This window comes from Hemibagrus wyckioides, linkage group LG06 (assembly GCF_019097595.1).
Source record: "Hemibagrus wyckioides isolate EC202008001 linkage group LG06, SWU_Hwy_1.0, whole genome shotgun sequence".
NCBI lineage: Eukaryota > Metazoa > Chordata > Actinopteri > Siluriformes > Bagridae > Hemibagrus > Hemibagrus wyckioides.
The window spans coordinates 18713942-18736694 of NC_080715.1; the positions used below are offsets into that span (position 1 = coordinate 18713942).

The 22753-nt window shown below is 35.1% G+C and overlaps 2 protein-coding genes across 5 annotated transcripts; both read right to left on the reverse strand.

The window, feature by feature from the left end:
- Positions 1-6655: 6655 nt before the first annotated feature.
- LOC131354698 (CD48 antigen-like) lies at positions 6656-12686 on the reverse strand. Of its 2 annotated transcripts, XM_058392644.1 has the most exons (8): positions 12370-12686; positions 11528-11821; positions 10232-10474; positions 9907-10014; positions 8971-8991; positions 7971-8003; positions 7648-7668; positions 6656-7439 (listed from the first exon to the last, which is right to left on the reverse strand). In XM_058392644.1, exons 1-6 carry the CDS (start codon positions 12422-12424, stop codon positions 7996-7998), a joined length of 729 nt encoding a protein of 242 aa, XP_058248627.1. In that variant the 5' UTR covers positions 12425-12686; the 3' UTR covers positions 6656-7439; positions 7648-7668; positions 7971-7995. The 2 variants fall into 2 exon arrangements, with proteins under 2 accessions (XP_058248627.1, XP_058248625.1); XM_058392642.1 differs by lacking the exon at positions 7971-8003.
- Positions 12687-14824: 2138 nt separating this feature from the next.
- Positions 14825-18897, reverse strand: LOC131354795 (uncharacterized). 3 transcript variants are annotated; one of them, XR_009204784.1, is made up of 6 exons: positions 18780-18897; positions 18069-18353; positions 17343-17585; positions 16802-17095; positions 15895-16126; positions 14825-15644 (listed from the first exon to the last, which is right to left on the reverse strand). XR_009204784.1 is itself a non-coding variant. In XM_058392826.1 (4 exons), the coding sequence occupies exons 1-4, from the start codon at positions 18835-18837 to the stop codon at positions 16950-16952; spliced, it is 732 nt and encodes a 243-aa protein (XP_058248809.1). In that variant the 5' UTR covers positions 18838-18897; the 3' UTR covers positions 15678-16949. The 3 variants fall into 3 exon arrangements, 1 of the variants encoding a protein (XP_058248809.1); XR_009204783.1 differs by lacking the exon at positions 14825-15644 and having other exon boundaries at positions 15678-16126; XM_058392826.1 differs by lacking the exon at positions 14825-15644 and having other exon boundaries at positions 15678-17095.
- Positions 18898-22753: the final 3856 nt, after the last annotated feature.

Here is a 22753-nt window from a genome sequence, read left to right on the forward strand (position 1 = left end):
GAGTAGAATGAGGAAGTCCCATCTTGCTTGATTACTCATAACTGCGTGTAAACTAGCCAATTCGTAAAACCTACAAGGATGATTTTCAGGAAACCCTATTTTGTGTATGTAGAGGGCTAAGAACAGTAGCTGATATTTATTTACTTATTTCTTATATTTTTCACACTCACCATTGGAGTATGGGTGGATTTCCTTTATGTTTTAGCTGGCAAATGATATACGCAATTATATACCTGGGACTAATCAAGATGTTTTTGAGTGAAAAGCATATACATTGACTTATTTCAAATGTTGGAATGCTAACACAGTACAACCTGCAGCAACGAAAAAACACACAGCACAATTAAACTAAATGTTCAGTTGAAGCTTTTGTCACTGATCAGGAAAGTGGGTGCTTTGCTTTTAAATATACTTAATATAATATTTTCTCTTTATTTTTCTGTGGACATTTTGTGTTGTTAAATTTATGAAGGTCTTAGCAGACATTTTTGAAGACACAGCCCCTGGGAGAGGATTTAACATTTGCTCCTGCAGGTGTTTAATCATTTTCAAGCTTTTATGATGATTATGTAATTTTACAGTAAACAATAGTTAAGATGAATAGATTATTGTTCCCTTTTCATGAGGGATGCATGGGGAAATTGTGCAAATTTTCTTGTATGTTCTTTGATTGTGTACAGTTTCAGTCTTCAATGCAGTATATTATAGTTAATCTCTTTTGTGTCAGGAAGTTCAAGAGAAAGGAACTTCATGTCTATTTTCAATGCCTAAATGTAACCTGGTGTTTCTGTAATGACTTAATGCAAGTAAAAGCAGACATTTTTGCTTTTTTTTAAATTAAAGCAACAAATAAATGTTGGGCAAATCAACATGGTTTGGTGTTATATTGTCATTGTCAGGTTTTGTTATCAGATTTTATGTAGCCTTTTGAATTAGCACAGTATGGACTTGGAGTTTCTATGCTTATGAACTACATTATCTGTGAGCCAAATGGGCTTGAGAGGGCGTTTAAGTCCATCTTCATCCCCTCCCTGGCATTTCTTAATCCAGAATTTGTACTAAAATTGTAAACTAAATCAAGATGGTGGTTCTCACAAGCTCTGTTCATCCTAAAGACCAAGAAGTACTTAGGGGCAGAACAGTTGGGACCAGATGTTTTCCATCACATCTGGAAAGCTGTCCTGGGTGAAATTCCGCAGCTTAAGGATACTGCTGGTGGCACATCCCTGAGGAGCAGACCTTGACAGATTGTGCATGTTGAATGTAAAAATAGCACCCAATTACAGCGCTACCCTCAGCAAGTTCCCACCAGTCTGAAGTCTGGGAACAGAGAAGAGGCCGAACCTCCTGTGGAGTTCAGTGAGAGGGGGGTGGGGGGTGGTGTACATCCTGCTGGATGGAAATGTTATGAAAACTTTGTAAAATTCTACTTTTTATTCTTATTTTTATTTCCTAATGTGCCTTTAGTCTGTCACTGTGTTCACTGGAATGGGAGATCTACACCTGTTTCTGTTAACTTAAAAAAATAGATCTCACAAACTTTTACAGATGAAGCTCTTTCGGATTTGTCAGATATTTAAAAAAAAAAAACAATACAAATAAAACTGTTTCCGCTTTCACTTGGTCAGAAATTAGTTTTATTGTGAACGAGATGTCTTGGTAATATTCTATGAGCTGTGCGATTCCGTGAGCCATCAGTGAGCTTCTATTGCCATCTAGTGGGTACATTTTGTCATTAATGGTGTTTTAAAACTGAATAAGGTTTTTATGAAGAAAAGGTACCATAATTTACTCTTTAATTTTACTGACCATTTGGTTTGTGCAGTGAGTAATGTTGAAAAAGTTCTTAACAGTTTTGATAAACACTATTTTTATATATCATTTCGTTGCTTACACAAAGATGCGATGGTGGTGAAATAATGATGTAATAAGATTAGCCTTTAGAAGAACAGAATATTTTATAGAACAATGCATTATGTGTTTAGTTACATCTTTGATGTAGCTAGGTTAAGATTGGCAAGGGTGTGTTTAAACATGTTATGTAACAGGAAGGAAACTGTAACACTAAATATAAGGGAGGAGGCAGCTGAAGGGGAGTAGAAGGGAAGTAAAACGTCTTGAAACGATATAGGGGCTTTGCTGAGATTTTGCATGGACCAGTTCAGATTTGTTGATTTTCAAACAAAAACATTTCCAGGGCAAGAAAAGGAAGTCATGTGGTTATATGGTGTAAATACTTTAAATAAGTGCATAACAAATTGACAAAATGTCTATTGTTACTAAGGCTAACATTAATAACTTTTCCAAACCCTGTTTATATGACTTACCCTAACCAATAGTAGACATATAGAGCAGTTAGTGATATTGAATCTGTGTGCAGTGATAGCAGTTGAAAGACCGTGAGAGTAGAGATGAAGCCACTGATCTGTCTTTTATTCCAATATCTTGAATGTATTCCGGAATGTAGGTCTTTACCAGAAGTGGAAAGATTTCTATATAAATTTCTGTATAAGGCAGATTTCCTTCATGAGATCACACTTCTGTTTTTGCATTTGTGTTCCATTACATGTGTGAGGATTCTACTTCCTCTTTGACTTCCTTTTTCTTTTCTTTTTTTTTTAATGTGTTCCATTCCATCAGGGTAGTGAGAATCATTATTAGAACTTTTATGCACTTGTACATGCAAATTTTGACCTTCCCAAAAAAGTTATAAAAATGTTATAAAAATGTTTGAACATATAATATACTATCTGATATAAATACCAAGAGCATATGTCCAGGACAGTGAAGTGCATAATAATTACATTTTACACCATGTAACAGATGTCCTTATCCAGAGTAAATTACATTTATCTCATTTACAGTATACAGCAGAGCTCAAGGGTCCATCTGTGGCAGCTTGGTGGTACTAAGATTCAAACTCAGTAGTCCAACATCTTAAGCACAGAGCTACCATTTTTCTTTTAGCTTTTCATGTTTCACTGTCTAACCAAACTGCAGTCTACTAGAATGTTGAGATGCTGGAGCTGGAGCCAAGTTGTCCAAGTTCTAACCTCTCTTTTTGTTTCTTTTTTTCCCACCTTGTGACTAGGTCCTCAGCTTCCAAATACCCAGTTTGTGACTCCATTCTACTAGCCTATTCAAGGTTTTTTTATGACATCACAAGATCTTCTTGTGGTGATCTACCTAGTGAGCTGATATCTCTCTCTATATTAAATAGCTTCAGCTTCAAGTAAGGATTTGTGCTTGTGTAAGCAAGGTTTAAGCTCCCTGGTAGCTGAGGATCAACACCAGTGATGACTCAGGTGTATCCCAAATGGTGCTTCCTAAACCATGATGTGGCCCTTTGTAGATGTGTAGATGCTAGACTTAGCTGAAAGGGTTCAGCAGACATTTGTGCACTTCAACAGGATCCTCCTTATAACACATAGGCCACCCTTCTTTAGCCATGCCTGCGAGACATTTCTAGTCTGATAATAAATGCAGAAGCAAAATACAAACACACTGATGATATTCTGGTTACCTCTTAGTCCCTCACATATATTATGCATACAGACCATTTGCTTAGATTAGAACATCCACTCTAGAGTGCATTAACTGACTCCTTTGTGATGGGTATGTCTGAAACCTTAATCCTAATCCAGGACACAAGGTGGTTTACTGTCAATCTGGTTTATGGTGGGTGTTAAGTAATGAATGGTTATCATAATCCACACTGCATGACATGTAAATCAACCCTGCAAAACCTACCCTATGTGTCAGTGTCACTCTTAAGAATGCTGCTTTCTATAGAAGTGGGTTACACAAGTGGAAGTTACACAATTTCTAAAAAGTGTAGTTGAGCAAAGTTGGGGAGGAAACATAGTCATCTCCATATTTGTTTTTGTTAGCTACAAGCTATCCAGCTAATCTTGATGACTGATGCATATTTTCCTCTTCCATTTTACAGTATTTGGCAGACAACCTTATCCAGAGCAACTCACATTTATCTTATTTATGCAACTGCACAGCAGTTCTCACAACATTCTGATATATAGGATGTCACTTTAACCACTGAGCTACCACTTCCCTTGTGAAACCAGCAAAGACAATTATAGTTGTCTGTATAGTCAGTGTTTAACAAGTGAATGTGTCTGTATGTTGATTGATCTAAGGCAAATATCTGATATACAGCAAAACCCATTTAAAGGTAACTAGTAGAAGTAAAGTGCTACTTTGTTTACTGTTGACGTTTTGCACAGCCATGCTGATATGACCTCACTTGCCGAACTTGTGGTTGAGGTTAACACCTGGCCCCGAAAGAGAAACACGGAGGTGTTCTGATGCCGAGACAGATCCTCGGAAATGTGGTCACCCAGGGACTTAAAGCTGGAGACACACTCTACTTCAGACCTGGTGATGTAGATAGGGAAGTGTCTGCTGTTGTTAGATTTCTGGAAGTCCTATCAAATCATATTTTAGCTAGTGTTAATTTTGCTGGTTAATTACATGATGTTTTTGTTTGATTAATTCATGAACAATGTATCATTAGTTATGGATATAAAAAGTGAACTAAGAGAGAGTGACTGATGTTTTTAGAAAAAAAAACTCAATCTCTCCATGATCCCCCCCCCCACACACACACACTTCATGTCAAATGCACTGAGATGCAGCCCTGGGCTGACTATGTGCTATCATTTGTTTATAACCATCCTTTGTTTTGACCTAGAAATTATTTCTGTTGTTTTGATAAACATGTGCCAAACACAGACACTGTGACAGTTTCCTCTTTCATAATTTATATAATCCTTTTTGTAATAAAATTGCCAAAGCACCAGTCTAACATGAAGAGATTTCAGAAGAGCTCTGCTATTCAGTCACTGTCTCTGCATGGTTCTTTAGCAATATCCCTGAATTCAACTCGGAGGTAGCGGCAGCAGAGCGGTTTAGGCTTCTTCTCCTGAACCTGAAAATTCTAACAATTCTTTATTATTACTGTGAGTTACCACTTGCTAAGGTAAGGCTTGTGCAGCATTAGTTACAAAGTCAATTCTGGTCTGCAATAGCCCTAGCTGTATGACCGCTGTACAAATCAATACTCTAGTTTAATATAAATTTATTTTCAATCCTCTCATTAACATAAATGAGAATTACTTCATGTCATGTGGGCATTAAGATGTGTTATCGTTAACAAAATTCCTCCTAGCCTTAAATGATGTGCCATTTTATGAGTTTTTTGCAGCTGTGTACTGCATCAGCCAGATTACTGCCAACAATCGGGAAACACAGGAACATGCATCTTTCCTTTTGGCATAGGACTTTTTAAGAAGTTAAAAAATTAGCCTTATTTTGTGTTGAATATATCCCATATATTTTTTAAGTCTGAATAAATGGTGCAACTTTTTTTTTTAGGTTAGTTTGGAAGCATTTGACAAAATGTGTCAAAAACTATAATACAGTCCTGCTTTTCTTCTTTACGCATTCTAAGTGTCAAATACAATTCTTGATCTTAATTAAAACATTTTCTATCATTGTTCTGACTTCTACCTTTGACTTCTGTCATTAAATTATAACAGAACTTTAGTAGGTTTAGAAAAAGAAAATGAAAAAGATTAAATGAAAGGCCATCTATTTTGGGCAAACTGGGTTGTCCTAAACATCTCTAACAAACCAGTAGCTGGATTATTTAACTTCTCTGAGCATTTATTCTAGTTTTCTAGTGTAAAAGGATCCTAGGGTAAGGTGTGTATATAATTGCAGCAGTTGAAAATGTAAGCAGTGCTAGAATTGATTAGATTTATAAAAAAAAAAAAAAATCAACAGATGTAGATATATTAGTGTGTGTGTGTGTGTGAATGGCATTTTCAGCTGAATAGCACTTCAATAAGTTTTTAAATAAGGGACAAGTTTTCTCATATAGGCACACAACACAAGCAGTTGAGGTTTACTATTCTGATGAACAAATGACAAAGCAAGAGTCCAGGTTGCAGAATTTACAGTGGTAAAGTGGTTTGACAGCGCACTACTCAGGAAAGGAATCCAGGGATTAACTGCAGGGTATGACAATATTGCATGCCTACAGTGTCATAAGCACTTTGTACAGCTGAAGAAGAAGAAAACATTATCCCTAAGGCCTATTAACTTGCTCACTGCACATGAGTGCAATTTACTCTTATGTGGAAGTATCAATAAATTACAAACAAGCAGTTTTGCTTACAATCTTTAGCTAAATGCAGCAATTGATAATCTAGATAGAGTGCTGTACAGAGCACTTATGACCTTTTTTGTGCATGGTTTAAATACACAACTTAAGGAAAATAATAAAATAACAGCTGGTCATTCAATAGGAGAGGAATTGCTCCACTTCACCATGCTATCTGCAAGAAGGTCCCAATGATTTAATCTGAATTTGTCCATATACATGTGGGTTAAGCAAGAGACTTTATAGTTACAAGGCCAGCCCATTATGAATTCAACTGACATTAACAATAGCACAATTATTTAACATGACATTCTTAACTTTTATAAAGACAAAAAAAAATCAGTAGAAATCCTGGTGAATTCTCCAAATACCATTATATTAATTCTGATATATTCTGCAGATGGCCAATGATCTCATGTCCCAGTTATTGTTCTCCTCCTAATGGTATTCATGGATCTCTCCCTTTTTCTTTAAAAAAAAAAAAAAAAAGAAAGAAAAGCTGCTCATAAATACTCTACACTGCAGCCATTTCAAACATTTGAATAAAGCAAACATTTGTTAACTGAGACAGAAAAAGATTTCCAAGATAATGTTCAGTCTTCATCCACATTTAGGTCTCCTCCACATTTCCTACAATGTCTGCATCACTTACTGCTTCTGCCTTCTTTAAAACACACTTCATAGCAGTATCTGCATGACAGTCATCTGCCTACATAGTCATCCCCAAAGATGGACTAACATTTTTTCAATCTGAACAAAAAAGAATCTTAAATTTAATCCAGGTAATACGTCAATGTGTGTTAAGATATAAAAACATTTGACTATATTGAGTTTTTAAATAAAAATGAAGACACCCAAGCAAAAGCCAAAACACATGGGGCACTGAAGGACAAAAAATACAAAGAAGAATAAAATTTAGAAAACACATAAAATACATACACTAAAGGTGCTTTTAAAAGTGCTATGTCTGGATTTTAAAACCTTAATTATTAGGATTCTACTCATTTGGCCTTCAATCCTAAAGAAAACATTGTTTTCATTGTAACATTGTTTTTGATGAATAATTTCTTGCACTTTTTGCAGGGGGTAAAGGTGTACCATGTTTAACTCTGTTTAGTTGATTCTTCTTCGCAGCTCCTCCTTTGACTACAGTTTCTTTTTTCCAATTACGAAACCTCTTTTCCATTGTTTTGTGCCGCAGAGTCTTTATCAAGACTCTTTGAAGTTCTACTTTCCTCTAGAGGAGTTCCTTCCTCACCTGGTTTAGTAAATAAATCAATCAGTCAGTAAGTAAGTAAATCAAGACAAGCTACTCGACAAATATAGAGGTCTTATTAGGCATTACATTTGTATTTACATGTAGTAATTGAAAGCATGCATACAACTTTTATTAGATATTAGACATACTGCATTGCCGAATGTGTGTGTAGGTGGGAAAAGTAATCAGCATTAAATGGGAACATTACCTTTTGTTTCGGGCTCTTGACCTAAACCATGTAAAGAAATTAGTTATACGTTAGTGTCTTAAGTCAATATTAATAATTGAAGAGTTTAGTAAAATGATGGTTCATTACAAATAATGTTTTAAAAAACGTCTTATCTTTTGTGCAGTTACGCATGTGTTACTATGTTGCAAAGCAAAAAAAGGAATGATGGGTAAGCATAGGCCATAGAAGCAAATAGAGAAACATAACACGCACACCCCCATGATCACAAAGCATTCTGTGGTGTTATGCAGCAGGCAAATGCCAAGCTGTTAAACAGGAAGTTTATCCAATCACTTCTGTACCTTTTTTGAGCTCAGGTGGACTTTATTATTTGCCTGCAATATGATTGTAATTAACTCAGTTGGGCAAATTCGATCAAATCTAAACACATTTTTAAAAGTGTCACTTAAACATTGGCAGACTGATTGCAACAGCCTACTTAAAGTCAAGCTTGATCAAAACAAAAACAAATTATTTTTACTTACTGGTTTGAAAGAGTAAGGACACAAGGAAACATGAACTCACAGAAAACAGTAGGCCTTTCTATGAACTGTATTTTCTGGAATAAAAAAACCTACTGAAATGCAGAAATGCTAACCTTGAAAAGGGGGTTTATCTGAACTTTGTGCTCTCCCTCTCAGTTTTGTGATCATTTTTGCCATTCTGCTCAAGCCCTCAACTGAAAACCTGAGCAGCACTAACTTTTTTGTTAGTGAAATAAAGAAAGGCATATTGAACCATAATCTGGGCACAAATCATTACACGATAATCACACCCAGTTATTTTTTCCTACTTTCTATTTCCTTTTTGTTTTGTCACTCATAACTTCTCTCCAAAACACAACAGCTAACAACCCGGGATGGTAGGAAACATGAAACAAGCAAAATCTTGTTAATCATGTTACATCAGAGTGCAGCTAAACACACTGAGAAAAGCATTTATGGTACTGCCTCTTTTCTGCATACATGAGCTCAGACAATATTTACTAATACTGCTCTGTATCAGAATCTGACACAATCATTCCCACACAGACTCCTGCTAATTTTCGGTTAAGGCATCTTCAGGATGAGCTCCCGATGATAGGTGCTTTTTTCATTGCCTTACTCAGGAGCACAGCATGTAAAAAAATATCCTTTTTCTGTAACTTCTGTTTGATTATGCAAGAACCCCTCACATGTGTGTTCAAATTACAAATATGCTGGTAGACACCTACATGAACATTTGATGATTTGCACATGCTCACATAAGAAAATGTATAATTATAAATCAGGCAAAATTAATGAAATATAATGCATCACTCACCAGGGATAAGGTCATGAGGCCCTGCACACAAAATAAAGAGAGACAAAAAAAAAAATGTGCATAAAAATTGTGCCATGATGCAGCAGTTTTTACTTTCATACAGACAAATGTGAATTTATCCAAAGACAAACTGGAAAAGTTAAAAAAAAGTATTTTAGATGAGCCCAATAGTTCTTTTAGATAAACATAAGCCCATTAACACATGCATTTCGGATACAAAAAAACAGAAAATCACTTGACTCATATTTAGTCTACAGTATGTCCAATCCCTAAGAGTGCAATGGAATAAAATATCCGCACGGTCTTGTGTGCTATTCCTTACAATACTGAGTGCATTAAAACAACTACTGTGATGCAGTCACAGGGCCTCGTATTTAGAGGATTTTATAACCACTTTTTAAGGCAGGATTAATATGATGACAGATAGCCAACAAGCTAATTTTTCATCTTCCCTTCAATGCGTTTCATGTTTGCTAATCTCGTCGGCTAGCTAGCTAGGTAACAAGCTAATTTAGGTATTTTACAGCAGAGCAAAATAACAGTCAAGGTTTGAAAGACGGTAACTAAAGTTTGCTGGGCTCTGGTCACAGATAGTGACTCAGAGGGAAATTGTGTCCGAATTCATGAGGCTAAACCTTCATTAAACTTACCCCAGAACTGTCAATTACCTCAGTCAAATAACTCTTAGAAAAAGCATCAGTCATAAAGGATAATATTGGGGTCTCAGGGTTAACTGAACTTGTTTAAATAACAGAACACTATTCACAAGAGACTCAATCTTTTTGGTTTCACTTTTAAACCCCTGTTATAACACACCCCCTTTTTTTGTCTTCAAATCCTTTCAAAATCAAATCAGTTAAATAAATAAACAAGCAACCAAAACCTGTGTAAACACATTTGGTTACATTATAGAGTACTGTTTGAAATCAGTCATACCCTTGTTGTGTTTATAAAGGAAGAATCCGCCTAAAGCTGCAGCTATAACTCCAAGAACTCCAAAAATTGAGCCGACAATAACACCAGCATTACCATTTTGTTCAGTTTCTGCATAAAATAACAATGGTAAGGAAATGAATAATATTATATTATATATAATAAATAAAACTTTCAATATACATTATACAGAGCATTTCTTAACTATTATTGTATATAAAACCAACAATGCACTATGTATTACATTTTAAAGCATTACATTTAGACAGCAATAATTAAGCAAACTGTTTTTGTCCAAAAACATACAAACAAACAAAAAAACCATTACCTTTATAGTGACAGTCCTTAAGTTTGAACTCCGTTACATTTTCATTCACTTGATTTTTTGCAATGCAGAAATAGATTGACCCCTCATTAGGTTTTCCGGGGATATGAACACTATTCCCAACATAAGAGATACTATTTGGTCCGGTCCACTTAAATTCTGCCTTCGCTGGAGGGTCAACTGAACACTGAAGTGTTACATTTTCGCCAACCTGTGTGCAAGTCACCTTTGGCGCAGGAACCGGATCTGAAATTAAAATGTGTAAACTCTGTTCACTAAAACAAGTTATATTGTAATGTCGAGTATAGGTACACAGTAAATCAGAGCTTGACTTTTTATTTGTATATAAAAATGGACAAATATGATGTGTAACACGGTAACACGATAATGAAACACGGTAAGCCATGCTGTTATATAAAAACAATCCACAACAGCTGGGGTCATACATAAATTGATACACCTTATAGCTTTTTAACCCTCTTATTCCTTGGCAGGTTTTATTCTTCTTATACCGCTTGGTGATTTTTTTGCTTTTTCGAGTTATATTCAATAATTATACAACATCTGCAAGAAAAGTTAGTTCATGTTTTCAATTACGTTGTAGCAGCTATACACACTCATTTCCTCACTGACTCTTCAACTTAACAAGGCAGCTTTTTTTTTTAACTGATAAATCCCAATGTCCTCAGGCCTGAACAATCTCCCATGGTAGAAAAGAAGCAGCCTTTATTTACCACATTACAGGACAGTGAAATTCTTTTTTTTTTCCCTTTCTATTTTTCTTTTTGCATATCCCAGAAAGTCAGGGTCAGTGCACAAGGTCAGCTATGTTACAGCACCAGTGGGACAGAAAGGGTTAAGGCCTGGCTCAAGGGGCCAAAACTGTCAACGTGACAGTGCAGGGGCTTAAACTCATGTTCAGTAACCAAGAGCCTTAACCATTGAGCCACCAATGTCCTAGTATTGACCGTCACAAGTCACTGACAGCCATGATTCCTTCTATAAATGTTAAAAAAAAATAAAAACTTATAGAAAGCATTGCTGCATCACTGATTATTAAATTCTCTAATATATTTTTTATTAGTCTTAGATATGTGGTACATCCACCATACAGTTCCCTGTGAACAAGCTGTTACTATTAATAAATAAATAAATAAATAAATAAAAAAGTAAGAATAGGTGCATGATTTACTGCTGCAACTGATGTTACAAGAAAACTAGTCTACACCTTCAGAAAGGAAAATTTAACAGGGTTGGGATATAAAGTGAAATAACTAACACAGGCTAAGACTCACTTACCCATCACTTCAAGTGTACTTTGAAAATACTTCAGAGTTCCTTGGATCTGGATTTCGGCCTTAAATACACCACTGTCTTCCTTCTTCACCTGAAGTGTGAGTTCTCCATTGTCAGTGTTAACACTTGCTCGTCCTTTGTACTTAGGATAAAAGTTAGGGTCAGATTTAGCTTCCCAGTCAACCACCAAATTGCCTGTGTGTTTCCAGCTCCCCAGTTCAATAGATCCTGGTATTTCTGGCTTAAAAGTGTGATTTTTTCCAGTTGCAACATATACAGTTTCACAGTATGCACAACCTAACAGGACACAGAATGAACATGTTTATAGGTCATAATACATTTCATACAATACATATCAAGTATATATATATATATATATATATATATATATATATATATATATATATATATATATATATGTGTGTGTGTGTGTGTGTGTGTGTGTGTATATATATGTGTGTGAATGTAAATACAATTATATTAAATGTCTTAGAAGAATGGTTTCAATTTTTTTTTTTACATAAGAGGCACGAGCTAAACGGCTAACGAGCTAATCTGCCGCGGGACAACGCGAAATTTACTATAAATGCTTACTTTGCTGTAACCTTTCAATAAAAAAAATAAAAAAATAAAATAAAACTTTTCATCGACATACAAGAAAGAAAATAGGAAATAGAGGAATTTAAAATGGCCGTTCACGGGGTTTTTTGCTTATCCGTACACACCCAAAACTGACTATGCTAATCAGCCTTTTTGTTAAGCTTAGCCAAAGTCACTCACTCTAGCTATAATGAGCTACATGACGTTTACAGTGAACATGTTTATATACTGCGAATTTAACTTACCCACACAAAAAACAAGTAAAAAGCACAACACGAGGGAGCGGTCTATGGTCGCCATTTCAGTTGGTTTCGTTCTAGTAAAGGCGTTCACTTCCGCTTTTCAATCCCCCACACAATGGTCTTCTTGGACTTCTTTCCAGTAACCATAAAATCCACATCAACACAGATCAAAAATGTTGTCAGTCAAGAAGATCTGCGATAAGGTTTTTCTGAGACTCTTCCTTCGTCTTGTGAACTGATAATCGCGAAAATCGATGTGGTGAACTGCAGAGCAACGAACTGCGACGTCCTTGGGTGTTGGGTGAAATGTGTGAATCAGCGCCAACTATTGGACTGAAGGGGAATAGCGTCCACACCCTTACAACCCCTCCTGGGTGTGTGTAATACTTCAGCAAGAAGACCAACTAATGTAACAAGGAATGTTTAGCTTCAAATCATATCATCTGCATTTATTATTGATGTTATTCTCACAAAAATGCTTTGTAGTTTTTAGCAAAAATATCTCCCCATGTTAATTTATTTGGTCAGGGACTAAGAATACCAACAAGCTAAAAACCCTTTATTTCAGTTTTATGAAATAAGCAAGCAAGCTAACACAAGTCTATAAATTAGGGCAAATAAGACCAGACATTCAATCCAATCATTACAGATTTTTTTCCAACTTTGGTTTTATTTCAAACCATTTTAATTTCAATTCATTTAATTCATGCCTAACTTCTAAAACATTTGTAGATCTGTTCAATGTTTTTTTTAGTTGGATTTGGTTTACTGAAAGAGTGGTAAATTAGGCCTATGATTGCTGTCTAAATAAATAAATAAATGGGACTTGACAAATGCTTGGAGTAACATATGTAGCTTCAATATATACACTATATGCAGCAGGATCACGGCAGGATGAATTACTTTGCATATGACCTTGGCTGTAGCAGACATTTGAGCTCAGACATTAGACAGGCCCATTCCGAGCATGAGTCACATTTGGTACTCTTCTCTCCATCCACTTGGAGGCAGTAATGCATCGAAGAAGAAGTAAATCGATTCCCCTAGTATTATATAAAATAGTGTTTTTTCACTGAATTAGTTGACTGAATTAACACCAGCCTCAGTTTTCCATGCTGATAGCTAGCTACTAGTATAATGTATGGTGTAACATTAAGACAGCAGTAGGTTATTAACATGTATTGTGCTTATTGTTAGTTTTGTCATTTCTGTCTGGCTTTCTCTTTTACAAAGGCATTATTACTTCTTATGTTTAATATATCATTATGCAAAAACTGTTTACCATTAAAAAATAGTTTTATTACTTGTCTGTAGCTAAGATTACATGCCCAGCAGAGTACAGAGAGACTGTGAAACTTAAATGAAAGTATGGGTATTGTGTTAAAACTTTAGTTATAAATTAAAGAAATCATGGAGCCAGTTTATTGGAGTTAAACTAAAAATGTTTACGTTGAAATATATTCCAGTATTTAAGTAAATGTTTTAAGAATTTTTCTACAGTTTTCTCATTCTACATCTCTGAACCATCACTTGGTATCCTTCGCCATCATCCTCCTTATCCTGCCTAAAATAAGCTATCAATATCTTTCCCACTCACCTAAACCCCACTGTATCTGCCCTCCCTCTCTAGCTTCCTGCAACCTATCATCCCTTACAGACACTGACCCTTTTTCCTCCCTTCAATTGGAGTTAGCCACATATCATGGACTTCCTCTACTCTTTATCTTCTAAACCCAGGTAGATTCCTTGCCCCACAGTTTTTGGCATTGTGTCATTATATTGCACAGCAATCACAACTTGACATAGATACATGCTCTCCTGTCCTGACTTCTGTTAAGATTGCCTTATTTGAGGAAAAGCTGGAAAGGTGTGCACAAGATCCTTACAAGCTCCACAAATCTTTTCTTCACTTCTTAACCTACCAGCCCTCCTGTCTTGTCCTCTCTGACTGCTTAAGTCTTTGCCACCTTTTATGATTGCAAAAAAAAATCTGTCAAACCTTCTACTCCTACACTACACATTCAAGATTCCCCTTCTCTTTCTTTGGCACATTCGTTCCATCTAGCAAACAGAAGAGATACTGCAAGTCATCTTGTGCTGAAATCCTACCCTCTGTCCTCTGGATCTATACTGTATATATTCTGTACATTGCACTACTTGCTGTAGATGGCGCTGTTCCGATCATAGGTGAAAGAGAAAGTAACAAATCTACAGTGTACAGATCACTAAATATTAACATCAACATTGTAGTTAAGCTGTTTAATGCCATATTGTTAATAGTGTGTAGATGGCAAGTTGCCTGTTTCTAGAATATCCAAATGAACTAACCAAATAAAAAAGTGCCCTTTTTAGATGCACTTGCATCTATAATGAATGAGACACAGTAATTTAGTTAGAAGCATTTTATGTATAGAACATAGACAATAGTGTATGTTCACATTTGTTATATGTAACTATAATCCACTAACAATCAGTTCTGCTGGAGTTTTTGAGTATAATGAAAGCACAGGCTTAAAACATTTTCAAGCTCAAAATATAGTCTTGAAAGCAAGCAAAAAAAAAAAACTAAAAAAAATAAAATCAACATCTTGACTAAGAATTATTGTGTGAAATGTGACTGAGAATTTGTGGCATATTTGTCAAGAGATTATAAACCTGATAGATTGCTAGCCAACAGCCTATACTAGCATTAATGATCCTCTGTAAGGAAGGAAGTGTGATCCCATGATTATTTCCAGGATGGATTAGAAACGGGGGAAATGTTTGTGTGTTCTGTTCCATATCAGGCCTTATTCAAAGCTGAACATAACACCTGAAAAACTGCATGGGATTTTAAAACACTATGCCCTTAACATGTTTCTTGGCCTTTCCTTTATATGTATTTAATTCACTACATCTTAGCAGCACATTTTGTCATGACATTCTTTTAGAGCTAACCCTTCATTTTAGCCATATACCTGTTTTTCTAAATGTAAACTATATTTGACACATGATAAAGTTAATCTGTTTTGTTTGATTATATGAACACTGTTCCCAACATGAGAGAACCCATTTGGTCCTAACCATTTAAACTTTGCCTGCATTACCCGTCTTTCTGACTAAGACTCGATCACTCTAATTGTACGTTCAAAATATCAGATTTAGATTTAGAGATTTAGATTCCCACTCAACCACCAAATAGCCACTGTGTTTCCAGTCCCCCACTTCAATAACTCCTGGTATTGCTGGCTTAAAAGTGTAATTTGTCCCAGCTGCAATATTTCCACAGTATACACAACCTAACAGAACAAAGAATGAAACAGAATGAAATGAACAATTCAGAATGATAATTTATTTACGTTATAATACATTTGAAAATATGAAATTGTGAAATGACATTAACAGCTTTATTGACTGACATCTGTTTGGCAAGCATGGACAAGAAAAGCAAACATCAGATAAAATCAGACAATTTTTTTTCTAAAGCTCTACTCCAAAGTGATACAATATAGGCTTTTAGCAAAGCGAAGTAGGAAAGTAAAGCATTACCATTAGAAACACAGTCTAAGTTTGAACTCTGCTTCCTTTTGGCTCACTTCATTTTTTGCAGTGCAGTAATAGATTGAGTCATCATTTTGTTTTCCAGTAATATGAACACTATTCCCAACATGAGAGAGCCCGTTTGGCCCGGACCATGTAAATTCTGCCTGCACTGGAGGGTCCACTGAACACAAAAGTAGCTCATTCTGCTCACAAGTCACTTTAGGCTCAGGAACTGGATCTAAAAGTAAAATGTCATTATTAGACCATAATTAACAATAGATGGATAAAGTAAAAATGGGAATATATCCCTCAACCCTAGAGATTTGAGGCAAACATACTTACATGAACTCTAAAGTTACATAAAAAATGATTAATTATTGATCTCATTTCATAAGAACCTGGATTTGGAATTTGAAATTTGTAAAAGTACAAAATCAACAAAAATAACAAGTCGCAAATATAATGGCATGGGGTGACCTGTCCTAATAAAGGAGGCCAAAAAAACTGCTCTTGATCTGTTTGTATAAATGTTGTTATTGTTCTTTCGACTGCTCCCTGTTCGGGGTTGCCACAGCGGATCATTTGGTCTGCATGTTTCGATTTGACATGGGTTTTACCCTAGATGGCCCTCCTGACACAACCCTCCCATTTTATCCAGGCTAGGGACCGGCACTGAGAGTTAACTCTTCAGTGGCTGGGTTGATCTGTTTGAATAAATAGAGCATAAAATCTTTTATGGTATAAAGGTGTGTAAAATATATATAGTGTCTTTTAGCTGGTAAGAGATATATGTTGCAAAATAATTTTATCTGATCTATACTGACTCATAGTACTTATTTCATTAATTACATGGCTCTGTGTTTTTGTCCTTTTTTGCCCTTAGGTCTGTCTTTCTGAACCAAGACTCACATACCCATTACTGTAAGCGTATGTTGAAAATACTTCAGAGTCCCTTGGATCTGGAGTTGGGCCTTAAATACACCACTGTCTTCCTTCTTCACTTGAAGTGTGAGGTCTCCAGTCTCAGTGTTAAGATGTGCTGATGTGCTCGTTCTTTGTAATTACCATACCAGACAGATTAGATTAGATTCCCACTCAACCACCAACTCTCCATTGTATCTCCAGTCCCCCACTTCAATAGCTCCTGATATTGCTGGCTTAAAAGTGTAATTTGTCCCAGTTGCAATATTTCCACAGTGTACACAACCTAAAAGAACAAAGAATGAAACAGAATGAAATGAAAGATACAGAATGATAATCTGTTTAGGTTATAATACATTTTAAAATATGAAGTTATGGAATGACATTTACAGCTTTATTGATTCACACCTGTTTGGCAAGCATGGACAAGAAAAACTAACATCAGATAGAATCAAAGAGAATTTTTTTAGTTCTACTCCAAAGTGACACAATATAGGCGTTTGGCAAAGCAAAGTAGGAAAGTAAAGCATTACCATCAGAAACACAGTCCTTAAGTTTGAACTCTGCTTCCTTTTGGCTCACTTTATTTTTTGCAGTGCAGTAATAGATTGAGTCATCATTTTGATTTCTGGTGATATTAACACTATTCCCAACATGAGAGAACCCGTTTGGTCCGGACCATGTAAATTCTGCCTGCATTGGAGGGTTCACTGAACACAGAAGTCTTATATCTAGCTCATTCTGCTCACAAGTCACTTTGGGCTCAGGAACTGGATCTAGAATATAAAAAATATGTCATTATTAGACCATAATTAACAATAGATGGATAAAGAAGAAATGGGAATAGATCCCCCAACCCCAGAGATGTGAGGCAAACATACTTACATGAGCTCCAATGTTACACAGAAATTAAGTATTAATTTATTGTTCTCATTTCGTACACACCTGGATTTGGAGTTTGTAAAAGTACAGAATCAATAAACTTGATAAGTTACAAGTGTAATGACATGGTGTGACCTGTCCTAATAAAGGAGGTCAAAAAATAATCTGCTCTTGATCTGTTTGAATAAATATCAGAGCATAAAATCTTTTATTGTGTAAATGTGTGTAAAAGTCTTTTAGCAGGTAAGAGATAACTGTTGCAAAATAATTTATCTGATCTATACTGATTCATTCTACTTATTTCTTTAATAACATGGCTCTGTTTTTTTTTTTTGCCTTTTTTTGCCCTGATGTCAGTCCTTCTAAGACTCACTTACCAATCACTATAATCATACGTTCAAAATACTTCAGAGTTCCTTGCACCTGGAGATGGGCCTGAAATACACCACTATCTTCCTTCTTCACTTGAAGTGTGAGGTCTCCAGTCTCAGTGTTAAGATGTGCTCGTTCTTTATAATGATACCAGAAAGGCTCAGATTTAAGTTCTGAGTCAACCACCAAATAGCCACTGTGTTTCCAGACCCCCAGTTCAATAACTCCTGGTATTGCTGGCTTAAAAGTGTAATTTGTCCCAGCTGCAATATTTTCACAGTGTACACAACCTAACAGAAACAATGAAACAGAATGAAATGAAAAATACAGAATGATAATCTGTTTAGGTTATAATAAATTTTAAAATATCACATTATGTAATGACATTTACAGCTTTATTGATTAATAGCTGTTTGGCAAGCATGGACATGAAAAGCTAACAGAGAGAACTTTTTTTTTCTCCTCTGCTCCAAAGTAAGACAATATAGGCTTTTAAGGTTTGTATAGGACATCAAAATATCTTGAAAAGAAACATATTTTGGCTAGCAAACTGTTAACCAATCATTATTGATTCCCTTGGTCATCTTGCTCCACTCACAGCTTCATTAGTGTGTTCTTTTTTGAGTTTAGCTTACCTTTTAGCCACAACACTATGTACACTGACATTGTTTTTAATATACTTAATTTACAAAATGCAAATTAAGCGTTTTACTTACCAACACCAAAGAGAATGAAGGATAATACGATGCCTTGCATGTAACTCCTTCTTGCCATGTTTGCTGTTTCTGGTTTAACAGAGAGTGTATGCCTTTAACAGACACCTCTTATATAGGGGGAAACAGTGGGAAATCATTGGCTGAATCATTGTATACTTTCAGTACTCCTCTCTCCATCCAGTTGGAGGTGGTAATGCACAACCGCCATTAATCCTTAGAAGTAGTAAATTGATTCCCCTAGTATTATATGAAATAGTTGACACTTTCTAGGATAGTGTTTTATCCCCTTAATTACAAGATTTAATTAACGCCAGCCTCAGTTTTCCAGGCTGATAGCTGGCTACTAGTATAATGTTCGGTGTAACATTAAAACAGCAGTAGGTAATTAACATGTATTGTGTTTATTTTTAGTCTTGTCATTTTTGACTGGCTTTATCTTTCAGGTCTTATTACTCATTGTGTTTAATGGTAAACCGTTTATGCATACTGATATTTTAAAGATGCCGAGCAGAGTACAGAAAAACTGTACTTAAGTGAAAGTATGGATATTGTGTCAAAATCTTAAGAAAGCTTGAAGCTAGTTTATTGGAGTTAAACTAAAAAATTGTTAATCAAATATATTCAAATATTTAAGTAAAAAGTAAATGTTAAGATGTCACTTGGTATCCTTCACCATCATCCTCCTTATCCTGCCTAAAATAAGCTATCAATATCAATAGCTTCCTGCACCCTATCATCCCTTACAGAAACTGACCCTTTTCCTCCCTTCAACTGGAGTTCATTAATAATAGTTAATTTCTCTCCTCACTTAAACTTCCTCTACCCTTTATCTTCTAAACCCAAAAAGATTCCTTGCCCTGTTGCTTTGGCATTAGGTCATTGAGTTGCACAGCAATCAGTAAGTATTAATAGCAGAGAGCACATAGAAAAAAATCACAACTCGACACAAATCCCTCTTTCACAGACACGCGCTCTAACTCTCCACAAGCTCCACAAATACTTTCTTCACTTTTTAACCTACCAGCTCGTCCTCTCTGACTGCTGAAGTCTAGGTCACCTTTTATGATTCTCAAACCTTCAACTCCTACACAACACATTCAGGATACCCCTTCTCTTTCTCTGGCACATTCTTTTCATATAGCAAACAGAAGACATACTGCAAGTCATCTTGTGCTGCAGTTCTACCCTCTGTCCTCTGGATCTTTACACACACACACACATATATATACACATATAATGTGTACATTGCATTACATGCTATAGATGGCACTGTTCCTATTATAGGTGAAAAGAACAAATCTACAGTATACAGATCTAAATAATAACACTGTAGTTAAGCTGTTTAATGCTAGAATGTCTGAATGAACTAATCAAATAAAAAAGTGCCATTTTTAGATGCACTTGCATCTATAATGAATGAGACACAGAAGGTGACATTATCTGTTTTATTGTCTCACAAGCTAAGATGGAACATAGACAACAGTGTATGTTCACATTTGTTATTCAAAGCTGAAAACAACACTTGAAAAACTGCATGGGATTTTAAAACTCTATGCCCATAACATGTTAATTGGCCTTTCCTTTATATGTATTTAATTTACTAAACCTTCTTACTAGCACATTGTCATGACTTTTTTTTTTTTTTTTTTAAAGAGACAACCCTTCATTTTAGCCATATACTTGTTCTTTTTCAAAATGAACACAATATTTGACACATGATAAAGCTGTTTCTTTTGCTTGCAGTGTCTATGAGTAAGCTAGGCTGACTGTTAGTACAATGCTATAGATGATTTGTCCAGTTAACCCACTGAGGCTGATCACATTGTTATAGAAAACTTCTGGACAGTCCTTAAGATTAAACTCTGCTGACTTTTGGCTCACTTCATTTTTTGCAGTGCAGAAATAGATTGAGCCCTCATTTTGTTTTCTGGTGATATGAACACTATTCCCAACATGAGAGAACCCATTTGGTCTGGACCATGTAAATTCTGCCTGCACTGGAGGGTCCACTGAACACAAAAGCGCTACGTTTGTTCCAATCAAGTCACACTGGGCACAGGAACTGGATCAAAATATGTAATTATTTGACCATATTTAATAATAGCTGGTTAAAGAAAATTTTAAAACTTATATTATAATAGAAGATGAACCAATAGAACATTTACATGTTCACTAAATGTACATTTTAATTACATCCATCTAAACTGATCAGTGGAATATTAATGTACACAGCACATTATGTACACTACATGTACTTACTATATGTGACCTTGTTGGAAATGTCTTCATTACTGGATGTAATTTACATTTTTAGATAGAAATTAATCTCAGATTCAGTAGTTTGGAGCTTTGTGAAAGTACAAAATCAATACAGATGATGCACTGCAATTTTATTGGTATGATGCAACATCAGTCATTCTGACTAAGACTCACTTACCAATCACGCTAATCGTATGTTCAAAATACTTCATAGCTCCTTGCACCTGGATTTGGGCCTTAACTGCACATCTGTCTTCCTTCACCTGAAGTGTGAGGTCTCCATTGTCAGCATTAATATGAGATCATTCTTTTTAATTACCATACCAGACAGAGTGAGTTTTAGATTCCCACCAAATGGACACTATCAATAACTCCTGGTATTGCTGGCTTAAGTGTGACTTATCCCAGTTGCAATATAGATAGCAACTGGGATAAGTCACATATACATATATATACATATACATATATATACACATATATACATATATATATACACATATATATACACATATACACATATATATATATATATATATATATATATATATATATATATATTCACAGTATACACAACCTAACACAGAATGGAAAATATTTGTACAGCTATTTAAGTTTTTTTTTTAAACAGTTATGTCATTGTATTATTTTTATATTTTAACATTTGCAATATTTAAAAAAAGACAAACCATTTTCTTGTTTGATGCTAGATTTGTTCTTAAATCTCAGACACTAAAAATGAAGTAAATATTTAGACATTAAAAAAGTTTTGTAATGCAACATTTACTATTAATTTATTGAATTAAACACAGTAGCTGTTTTTTTTAATATAACAAATTTAACAAAGTCATGGATTCAACCTAGCCACTGAGGGGGTCACCACAGAGTACTCGTCCCAAGTTTGGATAAAATGGGAGAGATCCATCAGGAAGGGCACTAAACCTGTGCCAAATGAAATATGCAAATCAGATGATCTGCTGTGGTGACCCTGAACAGAGAGCAGCTAAAGGACAAAGGTACATTATATAACTGTTGACTCCTGTTGGCAGTATCAATATAACTTAGTTAATTTCTAGTTCAATCTTGAAATGATTTCCCAAGTTAACCCACAGAGTCTAATCACATTGGCTCAGTAATACAATGTCCTGGATGTCTGAAAACCTTTTTAGACTTAATACAAATAATAGAGTTGAAATGAATAAATAAATAATTGGTCATGTTTATAATGGACATAATTTGCAATACTATTCCCTTTTTTAATCAACTCTAATTAAATGTTAACTGTACACAATCTTTTATACATGCATGTTTAACATGTTCCCCACATAGGAGTAATGCATGTATAACAGCCAAGCTGTTTTCCTATAACTAAACATTGCAATGCAAAGTCTTCTAAATAGTGATCCAAGACAAGAGATAAGCAGTAGGTAGTTAATATGTATTGTGTTTATTTTCAGTCTTCTGTTTCAGAAAGGCATTATTACTCCTTGAGTTGAATAAATAATTATGCAAACACTTTACTATTAAAAATACTTTTACTACTTGTCTGTAGCTAAGTTTACACGGCAAGCACAGCTACACTTGTTGAATACCGCTGGCATATCCTGTCAAACCTATTTCAGAAGACCCCTAGAATGAAAAAAAAAAAAAAAACACACATTAACATCTAAGTAATATTTTTATTTTTGAAAATTTTATTTCAAATAATTAGTAAATTT